Source organism: Barbus barbus (genome assembly GCF_936440315.1).
Source record: "Barbus barbus genome assembly, chromosome: 11".
NCBI classification, from domain to species: domain Eukaryota; kingdom Metazoa; phylum Chordata; class Actinopteri; order Cypriniformes; family Cyprinidae; genus Barbus; species Barbus barbus.
Genome location: NC_136739.1, coordinates 29,663,527 through 29,685,245, shown reverse-complemented (window position 1 = coordinate 29,685,245; position 21,719 = coordinate 29,663,527). Strand labels below are relative to the sequence as shown.

Here is a 21,719-nt window from a genome sequence, read left to right as displayed (position 1 = left end):
CTAAAGTTCTTTGGTTAATTTTAAATGATGCTGTGTTTGAAATCTCAAAAGGCCAAATAAAGCACACATTAAAATCCTGATTCTCACAGTGCTGCTTAATTCTGTTTCGCTCTAGTGGACGTCACTGACGAAACGCTTTGACATTCCAAGGTCAAATACTGATTCTCTCCACAGCGGGCCGAACAGAACCACAGCTGCTAATATTCAAGTCCTATGAAAGGTCTCACAGTGAGGAGAAAGAAAGACACAGGGCAAGAAAGAGAATGACAAAGACAACCAGAGAGAGAGAGAGATACAGGAATACAGACAGAGGCAGAGGAAGTGAGGTAAGGAAGAGAAATGGTGTTTGTCCAGTTGTTCAGGTCAGAGAGTCCTTACATGACAGCATCTCTCTCTCCGCAGACTACAGCTATGCTGACTGGATACATAATGTGGAAGTGAGACACACACATACTGCTGACACTGACGCATCCTTCATCATAATATTCATGAGGGTCGTGATTCAATTTCATAATCCACATTTATAGTACGCTACACTCGCAGACTCGCAGGTGTCTGAAAGCTGAGAAACGCTGCCTCCGCAGGCACTACACAAACTTCACACTGGATCTCAAACTTTTGAAATGAAATTAATTCAATTAATTCACAAACACATTTATATAATAATCATGAAATCATTCAAAAAAGATCAATAAATAAACCCTAATGCAAATTCATATTATAAAAATTTTAATTAATATGATAGACAGACAGATAGATAATATAAACATATGCATGAAATAAAAATATATAAACATTAACAAAAGCATAATATTTTACTATTCACAATTTTTAAAATATTATTCATTTTTGAAAATAACTTTAGCTGTCAAATCAAAGCCAAAGCATGGTCTAATTGAAAAGTGTGACAAATAACAGGAAATGATATCACAGAGTCAAAGGCAGTATGTTTTTTCAGGTCAAATGGAATAATAATGCTAATAATAAAAAGGGATTTAATTTTAGTTTTTTTTTATTTTAAGGCCAAATAAAGAACACATTAAAATCATCATATTGTTCAACATTTAAATTAATTCACAAATATTGATATGGAGAAAAAAAATCATTTGACCTCATACAGTAAATGATTTTCTTAATCAGTAACTTAATTTAAGCATTAAGTAATTCTTCATTTCTGTACAAATTGTCTTAATCATCCTTAAAATATTATTTATTACTTTTATATACAGTATTAATACCTATTTCCAAATAATTGTTTTAAAGCATAAAACTCACTCTAAACTCTCTGTACTAAAAAGGTCTTCACTTTTTGCAATTAATGTAATGTATTGACTACCGCTGAGAGGACAGACAGTGATCGATCACCTGAAAGATTTGGATACGGTCATTGAGTAGAAACCAGAAGTGACCTCCAGCACTTTAATCACTGTTAGTGAACGTCCCCTACAGCGGTTTGTTAACACCGTTTCAGCTGATGAGCTTCACTACTGTACCGTCCCACTAATAACTCCAATATCCCAACCCAGGTGCTACAAATAACGTTTCAGATCTCTAATTAAACCTACATTTCCCAGAGGTTCCCTTCCCTGAATACAACGCCTCAGATGACTGCAACTGTTGTCAAATCTAACAAGTACGCATGGGCTCCGTTCCACCCAGACAACAGCCCCTAAGTCTGTTTCTCCCTCCCTCCCATTAATACTGTAATTCATTGAGAAGAGTCTATTACTGAAAGCACGACTGGTTTTCTCAGAGCACTTCAGACGACTAAAAAACCATCACACATCAACAAAATCAATTCTAAATGGATCTGCTGTAGTGATTATTCTTTACAAGTCAGACTTTAAATACGCCTGTGTGGCTGCGCGGTAATCTGCCAGGCGGCTTTTAAGTGCACTCATTCGGTCACCTACTGTGGAATAAATCCCTTTATCAGTCAAAAAAAGTCGTTCGAGCTAAAAAACACTATTATGAACAAACCACAAGGAAGTCTCCATGCATTTAGGAGCTTCTCTCAATTCTATCGTTTGTGTAGTTTGTTTGTTGTATATAAATAAAAGTTATTTTAGTTATTTATATAATAATAGTAATAGTTATTAAAAAAAAATGCAATAAAATACACATAAATTGAAATAACTAAGTTAAGTTTTTATTTGTTTACATTTTTTTATTTTGTTTATCTTGATCAAGAAATGATCAAGATAAATGAAAAAAATGCATATTCAAAGAAAAATAATAACTGGGTCATGGAAAATCTAATGGTAACAATCTAATAAATTAATAAATCAATACATTTAAATCAGAGATGCTATTAAAACATCTAATGACTTGCAAGATAAGTAAGGATTTCAGACTTAACCTAATGGCAGTCTTTTGCAAACTGAATGTGCAAATAAAAAGCAATATTCACAATGTTTATATCACCAGCAAATCTCTGTCCATATTCTATATATGCACAGCATATGTCCCTCCTTCTGTCAGCTGCACCTCAACACTACACCAGCAAACCCACATTTGCAAACACCAACATCATTTCAGCCCATCAATGTCACAGCCTCCACCGGGACATTCTGTACCTCCTCCTAAATGGATGGATGTGTGCAGCTCTTTAGCCGCCATTTCTCTCATTCATTTAGTGGCTGGAGGTGTGGGGAGCTGATAGCCGACCCATCAGTACTATCGCACATGCAGCCTGCATGCAAACAGCTGTTTAAACACAGCACACTGTTGCCTGCATTAAAGCTCAGTTTTCTTCATAGCTCATCAGAGCTCAGAGACATAAGGCGTGAACTGAAACAATGACTTAAATTCAGCGTGAATGAGTTTCACACCACCTGCTTAGTAAGGAAACACACCACACAATTACAATTTAGAGGGGAGGGTCTATAGCTGCACATTGATGAAGCATCCACCACCAGTGTGCAGCATCCACTTGGATGATGCGACGGCAGCCACAGGACAACGGCGCCAGTGCGCTCACCACACACCAGCTACAGGTGAAGAGGAGAGAGAGTCATAGAGCCAATCAAGTGTATGGGGATTATTAGGAGGCATGATAGAGGCCAGTGGAGGGAATTTGGCCAGGACACCGGGGTTACACCCCTACTCTTTACGAGAAGTGCCATGGGATTTTTAATGACCACAGAGAGTCAAGACCTCGGTTTAACGTCTCATCCGAAAGAAAATTTTCCCGAAAGAGGAATTTCGCCAACACAAATAATTCCAAACAAAGCCACAGCACTGTTTTGCGTCTCTGAGCAACATGATGCCGTTTCGTTCCGTTTAATTGAGTCGGTTCAATCGCAACGCCACCTTGCTGCCAGTTTTAATTTCACATTTAAAGTATCTTTTAATTTTTTCTATTAATTTCAAACATCAGTTGCCAACGTTTTATGTTTAAAATATCAAAACATTTATGCATTTGTAACTGCAGGTTAATGCATTAGGCTTCGTGTCCATCTGAGCTGCAGTGTGTAAAAAACGTCTGAATGCCTTTCAGATGCAACTTCTGTTTCCTCTCCATTGCAAAGATTAATTTTGTTAATACTGACTCCATTGGCTTGGTAACAGGCCAAATGTCTTATTGACTGATTAAATGTAAAAAACTGAAAAAGGTGATGCACACTTTTAGAAAAAAGGCTTTATACATTTACATTTATTCATTTAGCTGACGCTTTTATCCAAAGCGACTTACAATTGCTATATATGTCAGAGGTCGCACGACTCTGGAGCAACTAGGGGTTAAGTGTCTTGCTCAGGGACACATTGGTGTCTCACAGTGGATTCGAACCCGGGTCTCTCACACCAAAGGCATGTGTCTTATCCACTGCGCCCATGGGGTATAAAAGGTAAAAAAATGCCCATAAAAGGTAAAAAATCTAAAATATTAATCTGCTACATAACAATAGGCAACATCAGCTGGAATACTTCAAACCAGAGCTGTTTTGTTTTATATGCTGCTAAGAAGACACCCCAGAAGATGGGTCAAGTATAGCTCCATCGTTGTTCAAGGTAAAAAAATGAGAAAAATCAAGGAAATTTCTCTGGCATTTCTTTCTTTTTGCTGTATCGAAAACATACTGAACCCCGACACAGCTGTATCGGATCAAACCGAACCATGAATTTTGTGAACGTTACACCCCCAATAGATAGATCGATAGAGACAACAGAACAATGAAATGATAGATAGAATGATAGAGCGATGGAACAATAGAATGTTTCAATGATAAGAGAGTGTGTTAGAACATTAGAATATTAGATAGAATGTTAGAATGATACATATAAAGTTAGAATACTAGATAGAACGATAGATGGATAGAATTATAGGTGGAATGTTAGATGGACAGATAGAGTAAACACTACTCATAGTAGTGCGTTAGTTCTGGCAGGTCACGTTAGTTCTGGCAGGTCACGTTAGTCAAGCTTGCATCAGCTGGCTCTCAGCTGATCCACATCTACCTATAGGGATGCAACACCTATCACAGCACTCATATAAGGTGCATCAGTATTATCACCAGCTTCGCATTGCTCAATAGCTAATTACCCTCCTCCATCCCCAACTCCTCCTCTGTCAGTCAGAATTCAGCCTTCTGATTCTCCTTTGAATCAGACTAATCTCTAAAATGTTACATTAAATTATTGAACTTTAATGATATCTGCAATACATTTTATGTTGGTTCTGTTCTGTTTACCCTGGGGGGTTATTGCTGCTCTCCCTGCTCTTATCCATGCTAGGATGCGCAGGGAGTTCTTGCCAATCCAAACTGTATGCTAATTGTCAGTCATCTTTGATGATAGTGTTCCTGACGGAACTGAGGGACAGAGTTCACCAGAGAGCCCATGCATGATCGGCTCTTACAGTAATAGGTTAGAGTGCATTCAGTATCACTCAGTGAGTGTTGAGAGCAGATGTCCTGCAGTGAGAAACATTACGGCTTCCGATCCCTCAATCAAAAGCAGCCACACTGTTTAATCAATACAGAAAGCACTTTACTGAACATGAGAGCACAGAGACCCATCTGGCCAGAGGGAGAAAATACACAAACGCATAGGGAAGAATGAGACCGCGTTACCTTTTTGGCTCTTTGGCTTATATTTGGTCCTTTACAAAGCAGCTTTTCAATCAAGTACTCTCGATTCTACAACACAGAGGCAAGAGGGGAAAAATACATAAAATATATCAGTGACAGACCACTGTGAAGCACTGGTTAAAGCATTTGAAGTATGGAGGGAGAGTATACTGCCGTACCTTTGCCTTTTGGAAAAATTTACATTTCAAAAGCTCGGCTGCAGTGGGCCTGTGGAGATGAGAAAGAGCGCTTGAAATGTGGAGCTGTCTGAAATTGTGAGCATCAAGACACTCACCATTAAGGATTTTTTTTTCTTTTTTTGTTCTGGCCAGGCTGGGCCAGTAGTTCAGATATTTACTTGACCTGGCGACATTTTCATTGGCCACTGTATCAAATTTGGAGTATGCATAAATAAATTCTAAATGTGTGTTAGATTACTGTATTTTATTTAATATCAATATTATATAAATATTAACATTATATAATATCTTTTTGATACATTGAATTGATTTATATACTTTTACTACGTCCATTCCATATACAATATAATATTTTATATATTTTATCAAATATAGATATTAATATAATTTCTAACATCATAAAATACTGCTACACAAGATATTCCATTACTTTAATGTACAGCAAAATCTATAATCAGTCAATTATATCAATATTGTTATTGCTCTATAGTGTATCACACAATTAAAACTATTTATAAGCAACATTCCAAATTATGCTTGTGTAATTATGCATTATATTTAATAAAATATAATAATTGAGATCAATCTATCTAAAATAATATAAAAAAATCTAATTAACATTAAAATCCTATGATACAATATACAAGTCATTAGTTTAATTAACTAGCAATTTATATTAATATTGTATAGGGATACTGCACAGTGATCGTGTTATCATTATATAAAATTATTATAGTCCACCACTATAGCCCTAGTACTCAATGTCCATTGTATTGACCAGACAGACCAGCAGCAATTTATTTGGTCAAGTTCGCATTAGTTCATCCGTATCTATTTGGGCTACTTTGTCTGTGTGGCATTTCTTTTATTGACTGCGATTTATCTTTAGGCGAGCAAACGAAGGACAGACAATGAACTGCTATTCAATAATATACCCAACACAATTCGAATCAATATGTTTGCTTCTAGTATTAAGGCCTTTGCTGAAGCTTCTGATCATGCAAGGAAACAGTCTTGAAGTCTGCACGCCATTCAGCATTCTGGGACACAGATTCACTCATTTGTGTAAACAAGGCAGGTTTGTCAATTCAGATTACCTCTTGGCAGGGTCCTTCTGAAGGCACAAGGATATAAGTTTTCTAAAAGATTTCCCATACTTCTTAAGCATCTCTTTATCCTCAACCCCAGTCTCCAAGGTTGGAGGATCGTTCTGCAGCGTGAGCATTAAAACCTGCAAAACAGCAGAAAGATATGAAAGCAGATATGAAAACAGATACGATAGAACGAATGATAGATAAAATAGATAGATTTACTTTTTAACACCATGCCAGCATCAAGGCTATTTTCATGGCGATCTCAAAATAATTTACTCAAGGTATACAATTAACTAAGTTATAAAAGACGTTTCAAATCGACACTAGACAAAAATTCTAAAGTACACTCAGGTGATAAAACTTTTAATTCAATCAGTTAAACACACCTCTGAATAAAACCGTTGTCTATTTACATTAAAAATAGTATCTCATAAAATATGCTTCACAGTCATTTTTGTTTGGCAAGTAAGGCGTGATGGTGGTTCTTGACCTTTTAATAAATATCCACGTCTAAGTCTTGTATGACCTAAAGGGTACTTTGTAAAAACAACTTGGTCATACCTAGATTTAAAATTTGTAAAAAATGTATATATATTTTTTCTTACACTAGGATTTATTTCATATATCTTATTTTCGTGCCATTCATCCCATTCCATCTGCCACATGTCATTAATATAAAGGGTTCACATGATGCGATTTCAAGTTTTCCTTTCTCTTTGGGAGTGTTAGAAGCGGTTCATGCATAGATAAGATCCCTGAAGTTGCAAAGACTAAAGTCTCAAACCCAAAGAGATATTCTTTATAAAAGTTAAAACTCGTCCACACCCTCCTAAAACGGCTCATTCAAACACGCCCCCACATGTCTACATCACGACGTGGGGAGATTTGCAAAACACCAGCCAAATGTTTACGCAAAGAAAGAGGGCGTGATTTTTATTCTCGCTGTAGTATTGTTGCCGCCACCGGCGCCATGTCCTGGAGATGCTGTGTTTCGCTGTGAAAGCGAAAGTACTTTGTTAGGGCTTCCAAAAGAGGACTCAACTAGAAATCAGTGGTTAAGTTGTATTTACAACACTGTTCCAGAACAGTTCAACCCAAATATTAGAGTGTGTGCAGCGCATTTTACGTAGAAGACTATTTCCTGAACCTGGGAGAGTAATATTAGCCTACAATGTTAGCTGTGCAGAAAGGCTGTTTCTATAAAGTGGGGCAATTCCAACTTTGCAAGGACAGTCTGACGCTTCTGAATCACAGCCTGTAAGTATGTTTTCATATTTTTTCATAATTTGCCACTGACTATTCAAACGCGGGTTTTGAGCAGTGTAGAGTAGTGCTTGTTGTTTGTCGTTTCTCCGATCACAAATGCAGACATGGTAATATAAAAAGTCATTATAATCAGTAATTATGTCCCCACTGGATGCAAAAATGCCTCATTTATAATAGGTTTTATTGTTTTTGTGTCGTCACGCCAGGACACAGCATCACAATACGGTGAGGTGCGTAACATTTCCGTCACACGCTTGAGGTATTTGGCCAATCACGCCTCGCTTCTCAGAACGATGAGCTTTGTAAAAATCGACGCGTTTCAGAAAGGCGGAGCATAGAGGAGCAACAATAATGTACAGTATGTGGAAAATAATGTGTTTTTTGAACCTTAAACCACATAAACACATTACACCAAATACTCAAAATAATGTTCTTTTTAGCAACGTCATATGACCCCTTTAATATAAGAGTTTATCACAGGTTTGACATCACAGAAAAGAATGTGACAGTAGTGTCAAATATTCAGCTTGAGTGCTTCTTTTTAAAGCAGATAGAAAAACAGTGGATAAAACTAACAAACAATAGACAAAGACAGGAAGACAGACAGATGGATGCATGGATGGATTGACAGAACAATATACTGGACACTCTGCAAAACATTTCCTTTTCCTATTTCAGAAAGAATGCCTGAACAATATTAAAGTAGGTATAAATAATGATCATTTTCATTCTGGATGACCTGCTGCTCGCTGAGCCTGGGACGATGGATGCTGCTGTAAAACCACATTAGATACGGTTCAGCTGTGCAGGTGCATTCATTTAGTTAATATCGGCAATACAGACAATTAAAATGATTCTAAAACTCTTGATTTACCTTGTGTAACTGTTATAATTCCATATGCAAAAGAGGTTATGAAAACAGGCAAGTTCTCCCCAAACACACAACATGAATGGTCACATGATCTGACAGTCGCCGTGTTTACCTTCATAGGGGGGTAGCGATGATACGGCGCAGAGCCTGTCGCGAGTTCAATGGCAGTGATTCCGAAACTCCAAATGTCAGCTTTGAAGTCGTAACCCCGCACCTGCGGTCACATGACATGCTAACTGATCATCAGATGAAGGAATAACAGACTATGACCCACACCAGTCATAAAAAGCACTTTTTTTCACGGCAGATTATTACAATTATTAAACAATCTCTATGATCTGTGCTAGAACAGTTGAATGGTTATATGGTAATGGTTGAATGGTAATTCATAGCATCAGAAGAGCTCTTAGAAATAGTCAAGCTGTGAACACTTTCATGGTGCCAAGATCCATTATATTTACAGTAAATGACAGAAACACTTGGCTCTGTTACAAAACCTAGCCAGTGTCTTTCTTCTTAGGCAGCAACTTTCAGTTAGCATATCGCTGATCTAAATCCATGATACTCAAAGCACAACAATGAATAGCACACAGAAATATTGAGTAAAATAGTCAAGTTGCTGAAAACTCAGCTTTGATCACAGGAATAAAATACATTTCAAAATATATTCAAATTAAAAATAGTTATCTGAGATTATAATGATGTTTCACAATATTAATGTAGCCTGGGTAAGTAGATGATATTTAAAAACTGTAGTGTAGGATGAACTATTTTGTACGCGACGCTTTTCAATATTGAATGAATATTAAGTATAATCAACATTTCTCTCTTTGTCCACCTTTTTTGGTGGATTTATGACATTGAGATTGTCAGGATTTTTATGCGATTGTCTTGTGCCTTCTAAGGATACACATGCAATGCTGCTTTAGAATTAGGCCAAAATAGGGTTTCTTAGGGTTTTGCAACCTTCTATAGCAACCTTCATGTTAATTGTGCATCTATCAATGATTTAAAATGCTGTCTATGTAGACCACTCACTAGGTATTTGAAACAGATCCACTTGTACATGTTTAATGTAGGTTCTCTGAGCAAACTGACCTGCTCCATCACCTCTGGAGCCATCCAGCACGGGGTCCCCACAAACGTTTTCCTCACTTTGTGTCTAGTGACGTCTCCACCGGTGGCCAGAAAAGCACTCACTCCAAAATCTATAGAGAACGATTAACAACCTCATCATACGTCGGATGGACAGTCTTGCACAAACATCTACTGCATGGTTGAGAGTTGGAAAGCAAATATTTAAATGCATATTTAATTTGGCATGCATGAAAATGAAAGACGGACACAACATATCATTGTGTCTATAAGTCAGTGAAAATATTTCTTTCCAAAAACATATGACAGTTAGACGTGAACTATGATATATGAAATATGAACTATGAACTTTCACAGCTTTGTTTGCAATTGTCAAACATCGACTGTGCTTTCAATAATCAGAAAAGACCTCTTTGTGAACGAACCCTCAGAAAATACAGTATATCAAAAACAAAGTCAATTTAACCCCAATCATTCATATATATATATATATATATATATACTGTATATATACACACACACACACATGTATGTGTGTGTAAGCGAAGTTGTATGTTTTACTTCTTGTAACTAGGATCCCAGTTCTTTTAATCATGATATAAATTTCAAAGCATTTAATAAAAAATAATAAATAAAAACAATTAGCAAGAACCTAATAAGGATCATAATTGGAAAAAAAAATTTAAAAAAAAAAAACTAGAATTTAAGAAAATGTGTTTATTAAATTAAATTTCATAAAATTATTTCACAATGCACACAACCTTAAGTGTCCTAAAAATAGACCTTATTTTTTTATGCTAAATATTATTGTGTATATGTTTTAGGGGTTTTTGACCCGGACTCCTTTTTATAAGATTTATTTTAAAAAAACTTTGTCAAACATTTCAATAGAAAAATCTCTGATGTAAATTACAATCTGAACAAAGCCGAGCCAAGGTCACTACTGGAAACCCGTTACATAAAACCGATCAATATTCTAGAACTAGATCAGCCAGTTTCCCCCCCCCAGAGACGGAAAAAGCCTCATTTCAGGAATTTAACACTTCTCCACACTACGATCAATGCGTCTCAGGCCTGTTTTCTGCTCTCCTTTATGCGGCTCTAACACACAAATTCATAAAACAACATGAAACTGAGAAAAAAAGTGGGGAATATATTATCTGTTAATAATCAAACCATAATTAACCTCATATGAAATATATATTTTTTTTTTATTAAAGTGGCTTTACTTCCTGATTAAATCACAGCTAGGTTATTGCTTTTATAGTTGCATAATTAAAGCTAATTACCATGGTTTAAAAAGCAATATAATCTCTCTAAAGGCCCATAAATTTTGCTTTTTAGATTGACAACCAGTATTAAAGCAGGATTTTTACAGCTAAAGAAGCCTTAATTCCCTCATGGCTATAAATAACTTCTTAAAGAGCTGAAATAATTATGCAACTGAATTAAGAATGCATTGGTCAAAATCAGTTAAAAGCAACAAAAAATTTTAAAATATATTCCGAGTCATACAACTTTATATATATTTTTTATGTTTTTCCTTAACTAATTGAATTTATCGTGACCATTTTACCTGCTATCTTACTCCTACAATTAAACAGGCAGGTTTTTTTGTTGCAGTTTCTTTAAGACATCTATGTAAATGTTCACTTTGCATGTGAAATAAGACGAAGAACGTATTTGCAAGCTGCTTATCTGTTGTCGAGCCAATCGAGTATTTAACTGCCCCATGAAAAACTCATGTTAAATGCCAAGATGTTGGTGGTTAACTAAGACAATAAATAAGGATCAAAACATTTCAGCAAAGTCAAAGTCAAGCAAAGCTACAAACCTGCGATCTGCACCGATCCATCTTCTCCCAGCAGAATATTACCAGCCTTCACGTCCCTGAGGTCAAACCAAGACAAAGCACATCCATGTCACGGTTTATTATAATCTTAAACATTAACAATAACACCAGTGGCTGAAGAATGAATCCACATGTTTATGAATTTTTCAGACCATTATTACAGCAGCGATGGCCTGGAGGGAAAATACCTCATTAGTATTTTCCAGCACTTAACATTCAAAGGAACTTAATTAAATCATATGTTACACTAGTCTCACAAAAACAGACGTTTGACTATCAGCTTAAAGTCTGGCCCACTCAGCATCCTATTTGGACACTTAAAGGAATAGTTCACCCAAAAATGAAAATATGCTTAAAATTGGCCTCAGGCCATCCAAGATGTAAATGAGTTTGTTTCTTCATCAGAACAGACATCGCTCACCAGTGGATGCTCTGCAGTGAATGGGTGCCGAGTCCAAACAGCTGATAAAAACATCACAGTAATCCACTCCAGTCCATCAATTAACGTCTTGTGAAGTGAAAAGCTGTGTGTTTGTAAGAAACAAATCCATCATTAAGATATATTAGCTTTAAACTGTTACTTCTGGCCAAAATATCCATAATAATAGTCCATAATCCATAATAACGCTTCCTCCAGTGAAAAAGTTCAACCTTGTTGCATCAACATATTTGTTTAGAACAGTTTTTTAAGACTGTGCTTGACCTGTGCATATTTCTCTCCTGATTCAGACGAGATGACTTTTTCTTTGGAGAAAGCAATATTATGAATAGAGAACTCATATTTTTACTGGAAAATAACAGTTTGAAGTTAAGATGTACTAATAATGGATTTGTTTCTTATAAACACACAACTTTCCGCTTCACAAGACATTAATTGATGGACTGGAGTGGTGTGGATTACTTGTGGATTATTGTTATGTTTTTATCAGCTGTTTGGACTCTCATTCTGACGGCACCCATTCACTGCAAGAGGAACCATTGGTGAGCGATGTATGTTCCGATGAAGAAACAAACTCATTTACATCTCGGATGGCCTGAGGTAAATGTTAAGCATATTTTCATTTTTGGGTTCAGTTTGTTGTGATTTTTTTCTTTACCTGTGAATCTGTCCATTTTTGTGCAGATAATCTAATCCTTCCAGGACTTCCTTCAATATGGTTGCAATCGTAGATTCATCTAGGAAACCGTTTTTATGCTCTCCTTTGCTGAATGTGTGCTTTATGATGTCTAACACTGATCCTGGATGAATAAAAAGGTTTGTAATCACAAAAAATACTTAAAATCTACAAAATAATACATGCATATAACACATACAGTGACTGCAAATAGTATTTAGACATAAAACTATATGAATTACTATATGAAATGTCAAGTGACATTTATTTGAAAGAAATAAAGCACAAGCACACTTCTCAGGCAAAACATTTGACCAAATAAGCTTATTTTAAATGATGAAACAACACATATAATGTTGAAAATGAACATGTCCATTGTTAATTGAAAAGATTTCTCTCACCTCCACTCAGGAGCTTCATGACCAGCCAAAGTTCATCTTTCACAACAAATGAAGTGTAGTAGGTGACCACATTGGGATGGTTACACTGGCTCATGGCTTGAATCTCTTTCTGTGGAGACAGATGGAGGTGTCTAGCTTTATAATGCATGTCTTTAATAATCTCCATGTGATTTATAAAGCATGCACAAAGCAATTGCAATGGTAGAAACAGAGAAACTCTTGAGCCGATTTATAATAAACATTCATCTCTAGAATGAGATTAGAATAGAATGAGTCAAGGCCAGGCCATATTTCACAACAAAATCAAAAGGAGGAAGAAATTTAAGTTTATGACTATTATTTTTTTCTGTTCATTTATTTATTTTTGACAAAACATGTAAATAACAATTATCTTCCAAATTTCATTACCATATTGGAAAAACTAAATTCTTTAAAATTGCATATTATTTATATTTTTAGGTATTTATAGATTACCGTATGTTAATACTTTACCTTTAATTAATACTCATTAAAAATTGAATGTAATAAAAGTTTGATTGATTTACATGAATATGTTCAATCATGGAATGAAATCACTGTCCATTTCAATTATTACAATTCATTCGAGCCATCATTCAAAACTAATTTTTCTGTGTAAATGATTTAAATGTTTTAGCAAGAAAATAAAAAAATAAAATAAAAATTCTGTTATCTTCCTACATTTTGTTATATTGGTGTAATTACAAGACAATTATTAGTAAAAAAGCATTAGATTTTTAGTGTATTTTTAAATTTACATTAAACATTTTGAATCTTTGGTTGAAATGACAGTTCATTTGATTGAAAAGAAACATGGTAATATGGTAATATACAGCCATTTTTATACTTACAAGGAATACTAATAAGGAAACTTAATTTGTGAATACATCAGACGGATTCTTATCCTTGAAATGTATACATGTACATGTTCCCGTAATATAAGGCTTTAATAAAAGGACCAGCAGATGCAAACCTGAAGAAAATTGAAAAAGTACATTACATATGTGCTGTCTGGGTTCAGCGTGAATTTACACAAACCATATTTCCGAGTAAATCTGGGAGATGTTTATAGCAGATTCCCATCTCCGGGAATAAACTTGTTTTCGTGACGGAACAGTTATTAATCAAACCATCAGTTTCCAATCTCACTGCACCATAACAAAGATCAATGGAAAACAACTCAGTCGTGAGTGTCGGAGTGAGAGGCCTGCTGGGGGTGTGTGCGTGAATGATTACAGTAAGGAAAGCACACTCTTATGAGAGAAGCATGAAGTGTCTCTGACAGATATGAAACACATTTTTTGAAAAACTAGGAAAGTCAAAACGGTAAGTGTTGGCTAATGATTAATTACCACACGGATCATTGTGATTAATGATTTATTGACTTCTGAGACACTTACACATGCACAAGTCATTTATTCATTCAATCTGAAGTGTTTGTTGAGGAAAATCATTTTATCTATAATCATTTTCGCAAATTAAAAAGCTTTTTAAGATTAAACTGTTATATGCTTTTATAGAAGCATTAAGTCGGGATGATTTCAAATTGATTATTTAAATGATTTATTAATCTACTATTATATAAACCTTTACAACAAGAGTTTAGCAGCAGTCGTCCAACCCCATGCAGCATTGGGAATGACAAGAAGAGAATCGACCAATTTTTATTTTTTAAGAATGTTTTTGTAAGAAGTCTCTTTTGTTCACCAAGGCAGCATTTATTTGAACAAAAATACAGTAAAAACAGTAATATTGTGAAATATTATTTCAATTTCAAATAAGTGTTTTCTATGTGAATACATTTTAAAAATATAATTTATTCCTGTGATGTAAATCTGAATTTTCAGCATCATTACTCCAGTCTTAGTGTCACATGATCCTCCAGAAATCATTCTAATGCTGATTTGCTGCTTTTGTTGCTGCTTAACTTTTTGGTGGAAACCGTGATACAGTTCTTCCAGGACTCTTTGATGAATAGAAAGTTCAAAAACATAATTTATTTAAAATAGATACATGTAACATTTTGTAAAAAAAAAAAAAAAAAGTATATTTTTTTTATTAATTTAATACATAATTGGAGAAGAAAAAAAATACTAATTTCCTTAAAAAAAACTATCTAAACTTTTAGAGAAGTGTAGCATTACATCACTAGCCCAGCAGTGAATCCTCTGCAGTGAATGGGTGCCGTCAGAGTCCAAACAGCTGATAAAAACATCACAATAACCCACACCACTCCAGTCCATCAGTTAATGTCTTGAGAATCGAAAAGCTGTGTGTTTGCAAGAAACAAATGTCCTCTATCCACAATATTGCTTTCTTCAGTGAAAAAGTCATCTTGTCTGAATCAGGAGAGAAATAAGCACAAATCAAGCACCGTTTACAAGCAAAAACTATTTTTAACAAATATGTCAGTGGATTTTGATGTGAGAGGACAACAGGGGACGGACTTTTTCATTATGGATTATGAAATACTTTTATGAATATTTTACCCAGAACCAAAGGTTTAAAGTTAAATGCCTTAATGGTGGATGTGTTTCTTAAAAACACGCAGCTTTTCTCTTCACAAGACATTAACTAATAGACTGGAGTGCTGTGAATTACTTGTGGATTATTGTGATGTTTTTATCAGCTGTTTGGACTCTCATTTTGACGGCACCCATTCACTGTCTATTGGTGAGCAAGTGATGTTATGCTAAATTCGTCCAAATCTCTTTGGATGAAGAAACAAACTCATTCACATCTCAGTTCACAGTTCATTTTTGGGTGAACTACTATTACTACTCCTTTAAGATTATTGTGACATGCCTATAATGAAAATAAATGGGTAAAATGGAGCCAAAAGGTGTCTGTCCAGCCAAGTCAGGCTGCTCAAAAAACAAATTGCAGTTTACCCGTAACTATTTGCATTTATATATAATGTGTGTGTGTGTGTGTGTGTGTTTACATGCATATGCATGTGTATGGCAGAACCTGCATGAGTAGACACAGCTGTTTTTATGTTGTTCCTCACCAACAGCTCATCCATGCTGGTCTGGCATTTCTCCAGGTTGATTCTCTTGATGGCCACACGCTCCTGTCGAGGGCTGCAAAGCGCTGCCTGGACGACTGCTGTGGCTCCGCTACCTACAAAACACAGTATACACGTCGCTAATGAACAAAGCACACGCCGTGTCAAAGACATTATTCTAGATGAAAGGCAGACAGTAAACATGCCCTCTGGAATATAAAAGCTTGTGCACAGCAGGTGCAGCTGATCATATGATGTGCTTACAGGATTGATAATAGATGTGTGTGACGCTGTGATAAGTAGCTTCACTGTAAGAGAGACAAATTGCATGCTTTACGTTTGCAATATAATAAGTTGTTATATTACTGCATCTAAAACAATTAAAAATTCAATTCAATTTTTAATTTTTAACTATTAACATGATGTTGTATATATTATTCATATATATGCAAAAAAAAAAACTATAATACGATATATAATATAGTATTTTATTATATATTATACTGTACTTATATACACCATTCAAACGTTTGTGGTCAATAAGACTTTTTCATTTCTTTTTTTTTAATCAGTGTGTTTGTTTATTTAATCAAAAAATACAGTATAATTGTAATACTGTGAATTATTATTTGCAACTTAAAATAATTGTTTTCTATTTGAATATATTTTATAATGTAATTTATTCTTTAAATTTTCAGCAGGCATAACTGCAGTCTTCAGAGTCACATAATCCTTCAGAAAATCATATATGCTCATTTATATATTATTAATTATTGATTATAGATATTATCTGATGAATGACAAAAGTGGTTATTTCGCCTATTCAGTTGCAAAAATCTACCGACAGCGTGAGTAGTAAGTAAATATTATGCACAAAACCCCAAAGGTGATTAAATTACATTTAAATTCAGCAATTTGTGTGCATATTATTTGCATTCATTAGATTCTATTTAATCCAGCTGCAAGGAAAAGTATTCGAACCCTTGGATTTACCATGTAAATTTGATCTCATTCTCAAACAGCTCATCAGGAATAGACAAACACAGTCGGCTCAAGCAAATAACAATACAAACTACTTCATTTCTTTATAAAGCACACCGTGTTCACAGCGTGAGTGGAAAAAGGCCTTACTTTGGCAGCAATAACCTCTTCTAAACAAAAAGGTTTCAGTTCTGCAGTATTTTCAGGTTGTCTATCTCTGTAGGTCATGCTAAAGCATCTCAGTCGGGTTGAGGTCAGAACTCAGACGCGGTCGCTCTCTCAAAGCAATGGATTTTTTCGGTTGTTGATACTCGTGTGTTGATTTACCGACTTCTGTTGAGCTTCAGCTGACCTTCAGTCTCCTACTAAATGATGAGAATCTTATAAGCTTGGGAATTTAATTTACTTTTTGCACATTTTTGACATGCAGCAATGTTTTTTGGGACAGCAGTGGCTTCCTCTTTGCAGGGCACCCACAGCGCTGAACTTTCTCCATTTATAGACGGTTTGTTTTACTGTTAAGAGATGATTTCGTAACCCTTTTTCAGCTCGCAAGTCAACAAGTTTCATTCTGAGGTGTGCCGAGTGCCCTTCAATGTCTGTGATATCTCACAATCCTGTGCATGCAGTCAAATGTCCATTTTTTACTTATGATTCAGTTTCTACTGTGAATATTTGCTTGGTTATGGCTAAAGTTATTTGAATTTGATCTAGATCAACAGACATGACGTCATGAAATCTGAAAACAGTTTCCTTAGGAGGCAGTAGTATCTTCATACAAAACCACTGTCTGTCATTGACTGAACTGGGAAGTGAGGCTAAATGAAACTCCATGAGTTTCAAATACTTTTTCCTGTAACTGTATTCAGCATTATGTATATAGGCCAGCAGCTTCCATTCTCTCTAAGTATTGAGAAAGCCACATTGGTTGACCACTAACCATATTATACTATGCAATAATAGTTATAATATATAATTATATAGTTACAATTAAATTAATATAATAATAATTATGTAGGTATATAATTTTATAGTTATAATTCAATTTAAATAAAAATATAATTGAATTAATTAAATTTAAATAAAATATAATTATTTAGTTATATAATAATTTATATACAGTACAATACCATTCAAATGTTTGTGGTCTAAGATTTTTTGTAATGTTTTTTTTTTAATCAACGTGTTGTAATTCCTTGATAAAAACAGTAATATTGTGAAATATTATTACAATTTTAAATTATTGTTTTCTATTTGAATATATTGTAAAATGTAATTTATTCCTGTGATCAAAGCTGTATTTTCAGCGTCATTACTCCAGTCTTCAGTGTCACATGATCCTTCAGAAATCATTAATATACTGATTTGCTGCTCATTCCTTATTTTCATTGTTAAAAACAGTTGTGTGGTTTAATATTTTTGCAGAAACTGTGATTTTTTCAGGAGTCTTTGATGAACAGAAAGTAAAAAAAAAAAAACATTTATTTAAAAAATAAATCTTTTGTAAAATTTTGAATGTATTTAGTGTTGCTTTTGATCAATTTAATGCGTTTTAGCTGATTAAAAGTAATAAATTCTTTAATAAAAAGTCTTACTAATCCTACATTTTTGAACTGTAGCATATATATATATATATATATGATTCATTGAACTAATCCTATTACAGCATATTATCCTATTAGGTTTGATTAGTGCGTGTGCGCATTTAGAGTGCTTCTTTCACTGCATGATTCAGTCTATTAAAATGCATTTATAATTATCACAAAATTCAAGATATGAGGGCAGAAAATATATTTACATCATTTCATATAGTTAGTCAATATCACAGAAGACTGCCGTTTTTTCTCTCCAAAAATCAGCAAGAATAAAAACGATTTTTACAACAGTTCAATGAGCGAGAAGCTAATTAATAGAGTTACCGTTTAAATGATTCGGTTCAATCGCAGCGACTCACTTGTTAACAGTGACTTGCTGCCACCTGCTGGCAGTTTTAATTTCACATTTAAAGTATATTTAAATTTTTTAATTAATTTCAAACATCAGTTGTCAACATTGTATGTTTAAAATATTAAAAGATTATTTGTAACTGCAGGTTAAAGCATTACATGTCCCTCTGAGCTGCATTAAACAGTGTGCAAACGCATCTAAATGCCATTCAGATGCAATTTCTAAGATGAATTTTGTCAATACCGACTTTATTTGCTTGGTAACAGGCCAAATGTCTTATTGACTGATTCAATGTAAAAAACTGACTCAAAAGGTGATGCACACTTTTAGTAAAAAAATGTCTTTATAAAGGTAAAAAAATACCCATAAAAGGTAAAAATCTATTTAAACTTATTGGAAAAGATTAATCTGCTACATAACAATAGGCTACATCACAAATCGGAGCTGTTTTTGTTTTATATGCTGCCAAGAAGACACCCCAGAAGATGGGTCAAGTATAGCTCCATAATTGTTCAAAGTAAAAAATTAGTTTTAATAAATAAAAAATTTGTAAAAATCAAGGAAATTTCTCTGGCATTTCTTTCTTTTTGCTGTATCGAAAACATACTCAACTTTTCATACATAACATACTGAAAACATACTGAACCGTTTCACCCCTAATATATATATATATATATATATATATATATATATATATATATATATATATATAGGTAATTATACATTAAGTAATCATGCTCATATTTTTTCATGCTTATATTGTGACTATATATATATATATATATATATATATATATATATAATAAAATAGTGCACACTCAGTCTATTCAAATGCATTCAAATGCCTGTTTGAAAATATTCCACACTTTCTAGATAATTAATGCATAAATCATAATGCACTAATAGCCAATTGCTGATTCACATCAGATATGACACGTCACATTTGTGACTGTAAACACACATGCACAAACACAAACGCAGTGCTGCTATTCACACCGTAAGAGTGTGTGACACTCTGCCAACTGCGGCTGACAGATAAGGAGGGGGTCCTGACCACCCACCGCACTGATTAGCAGAAGAAGTGCACAGAAACTATAGAGAAGCTCTCCGGTAACGCTAGCTCTTATCTGAGCTGATAGCATCCTGCTTTAACACACATCTCACAGCCATGAAAAGGGCCTTCTGTGTTTCTGCCTTTATTTACTTTGGGAGCCTTATATCTGCAGGCAGTGGGTCCATCAATAACAGCAGACTCAATTTGAGATACACTTTTAGGGACTTGAGAATGCAGCAAAATATCAATGAATGAAAAAAAATCATAAAAGGTCATAAAATAACAGCTATTGATTATTAGGAAAAGTTCACTCATACAATTAAAATTTGATCATTATTTGGAAAGTTGACATCCTGCAAACAGTCTTTTTGCTATAATTATTATGCATGCTTGTATGGCCTCATATTAACCATTCCACAAGTGAAGGAAAAATAGTGTTTATAAATCGTGAGAAAAAAGTTATGAAAATTCATAGAAATTTGAAACTATCTTGATGTTGACCAGAAAAAGCCCATGAGCATGTATGCATAAACTACACATCCACAACTGTGTGATCGTTTTTATTATCTTTAAGGAGTTTTATAAAGTTAACATAAGAATAACTTTTATAATATTTCAAGATGAACACTTACTGGAGTGAAGCAGCAACTTTGGTTTACTTGACTATCCAGACATCATTTTTTGTTCATATGCAAGTATTAAATATGATCATCAGTCTTTTGAGGAACATTTAATTGTGTATCTCTCAATCATTATTGTATGGTATTGCATTATGTGTTTTGAAACTACAGCGCTTTGACCTTAAAACTAATTATTTATCATCTTAAGACACATTATTGGGAGATATGGAGTGACAGCTGATATTTATATGTTATAAAGATCTCATTCATTTACAATACAAGCTTTCAGAAGTTTCTTAATTTTTGGCCATATATCAGCATCTGCCCAAAATTGCATATTTTTGCTCCATTTAGGCCTCTGAATATATTTGAGGTTTTTTTTTTAATCTTTTGTATGAGCTCCAGATTTTTTTTTTTTTTTAGATTATATATTTAGTATGACGTTTCAATAAATAGTTATATTAAATTAGATTCTGACTACTATTATTTCATGTGTCTGGCATTACGGGGTTAATATGTGCACTGTGTGTTCTATATAATATAAAATATACATATCAATTATAATAAAAAATTATGTGTTCATTTGTCATTCATAGTGCTTTATGAAGCATAAACATAAAATATGTAAACTGATAAATCAGTGTGTTATGAGATCAATACTCCACTTGTGTTTAAGTGTTCATTTCCTTACGAAGAACTTTCTGAATTAAAATGACTAAATGCACTTGTAAGAAATGAGAAGTGCTGAATCTGAGCAGCAGAGGGCGCCATGAGACGAGCGCATGCAGCAAATGACAGACACCTTGGAATCTCACAGACAGTGCGAAGGCGTGCAAGTGCAGATAAGATGCTCACATGCACTACACACTCAGAATATAAATAATAAAACATATAAAATCATAATAACGACTCTTGTTGTCACTGTTATAAGTGCTTTGTTAAATATCCACCAGCCTGCGCAATGCATCAACTTCAAACCCCTAAAACTTGGTTGCACTTTTTTGGCCAAAATAACCTTCCCTGTGTATAATAACAGCACACTTGCTTTAAACGTCACAGTAGCCTGATGTCTCCCTGGACACGTGCTATTATAAAGCATAATCACTCATAATAACATGTGCACTGTCAT

General features: G+C 34.3%; 1 protein-coding gene across 3 annotated transcripts in view; it reads right to left on the bottom strand.

The window, feature by feature from the left end:
- Window positions 1-21,719, bottom strand: part of LOC306876646 (STE20/SPS1-related proline-alanine-rich protein kinase-like) — a 63,627-nt gene that overhangs the window by 41,555 nt on the left and 353 nt on the right. For 2 of the 3 annotated variants that reach the window (XM_079427980.1, XM_079427979.1), the window contains exons 2-10: window positions 15,992-16,104; window positions 12,964-13,072; window positions 12,545-12,686; window positions 11,430-11,485; window positions 9,599-9,708; window positions 8,613-8,714; window positions 6,367-6,500; window positions 5,249-5,297; window positions 5,073-5,138 (exon numbers count right to left, since the gene is read on the bottom strand). In XM_079427980.1, coding sequence (XP_079284106.1) covers window positions 5,073-5,138; window positions 5,249-5,297; window positions 6,367-6,500; window positions 8,613-8,714; window positions 9,599-9,708; window positions 11,430-11,485; window positions 12,545-12,686; window positions 12,964-13,072; window positions 15,992-16,104 — 881 coding nt within the window. Of the gene's footprint in view, window positions 1-5,072; window positions 5,139-5,248; window positions 5,298-6,366; window positions 6,501-8,612; window positions 8,715-9,598; window positions 9,709-11,429; window positions 11,486-12,544; window positions 12,687-12,963; window positions 13,073-15,951; window positions 16,105-21,719 lie in introns of those variants that run through there. The other variant, XM_079427981.1, reaches the window with a different exon arrangement.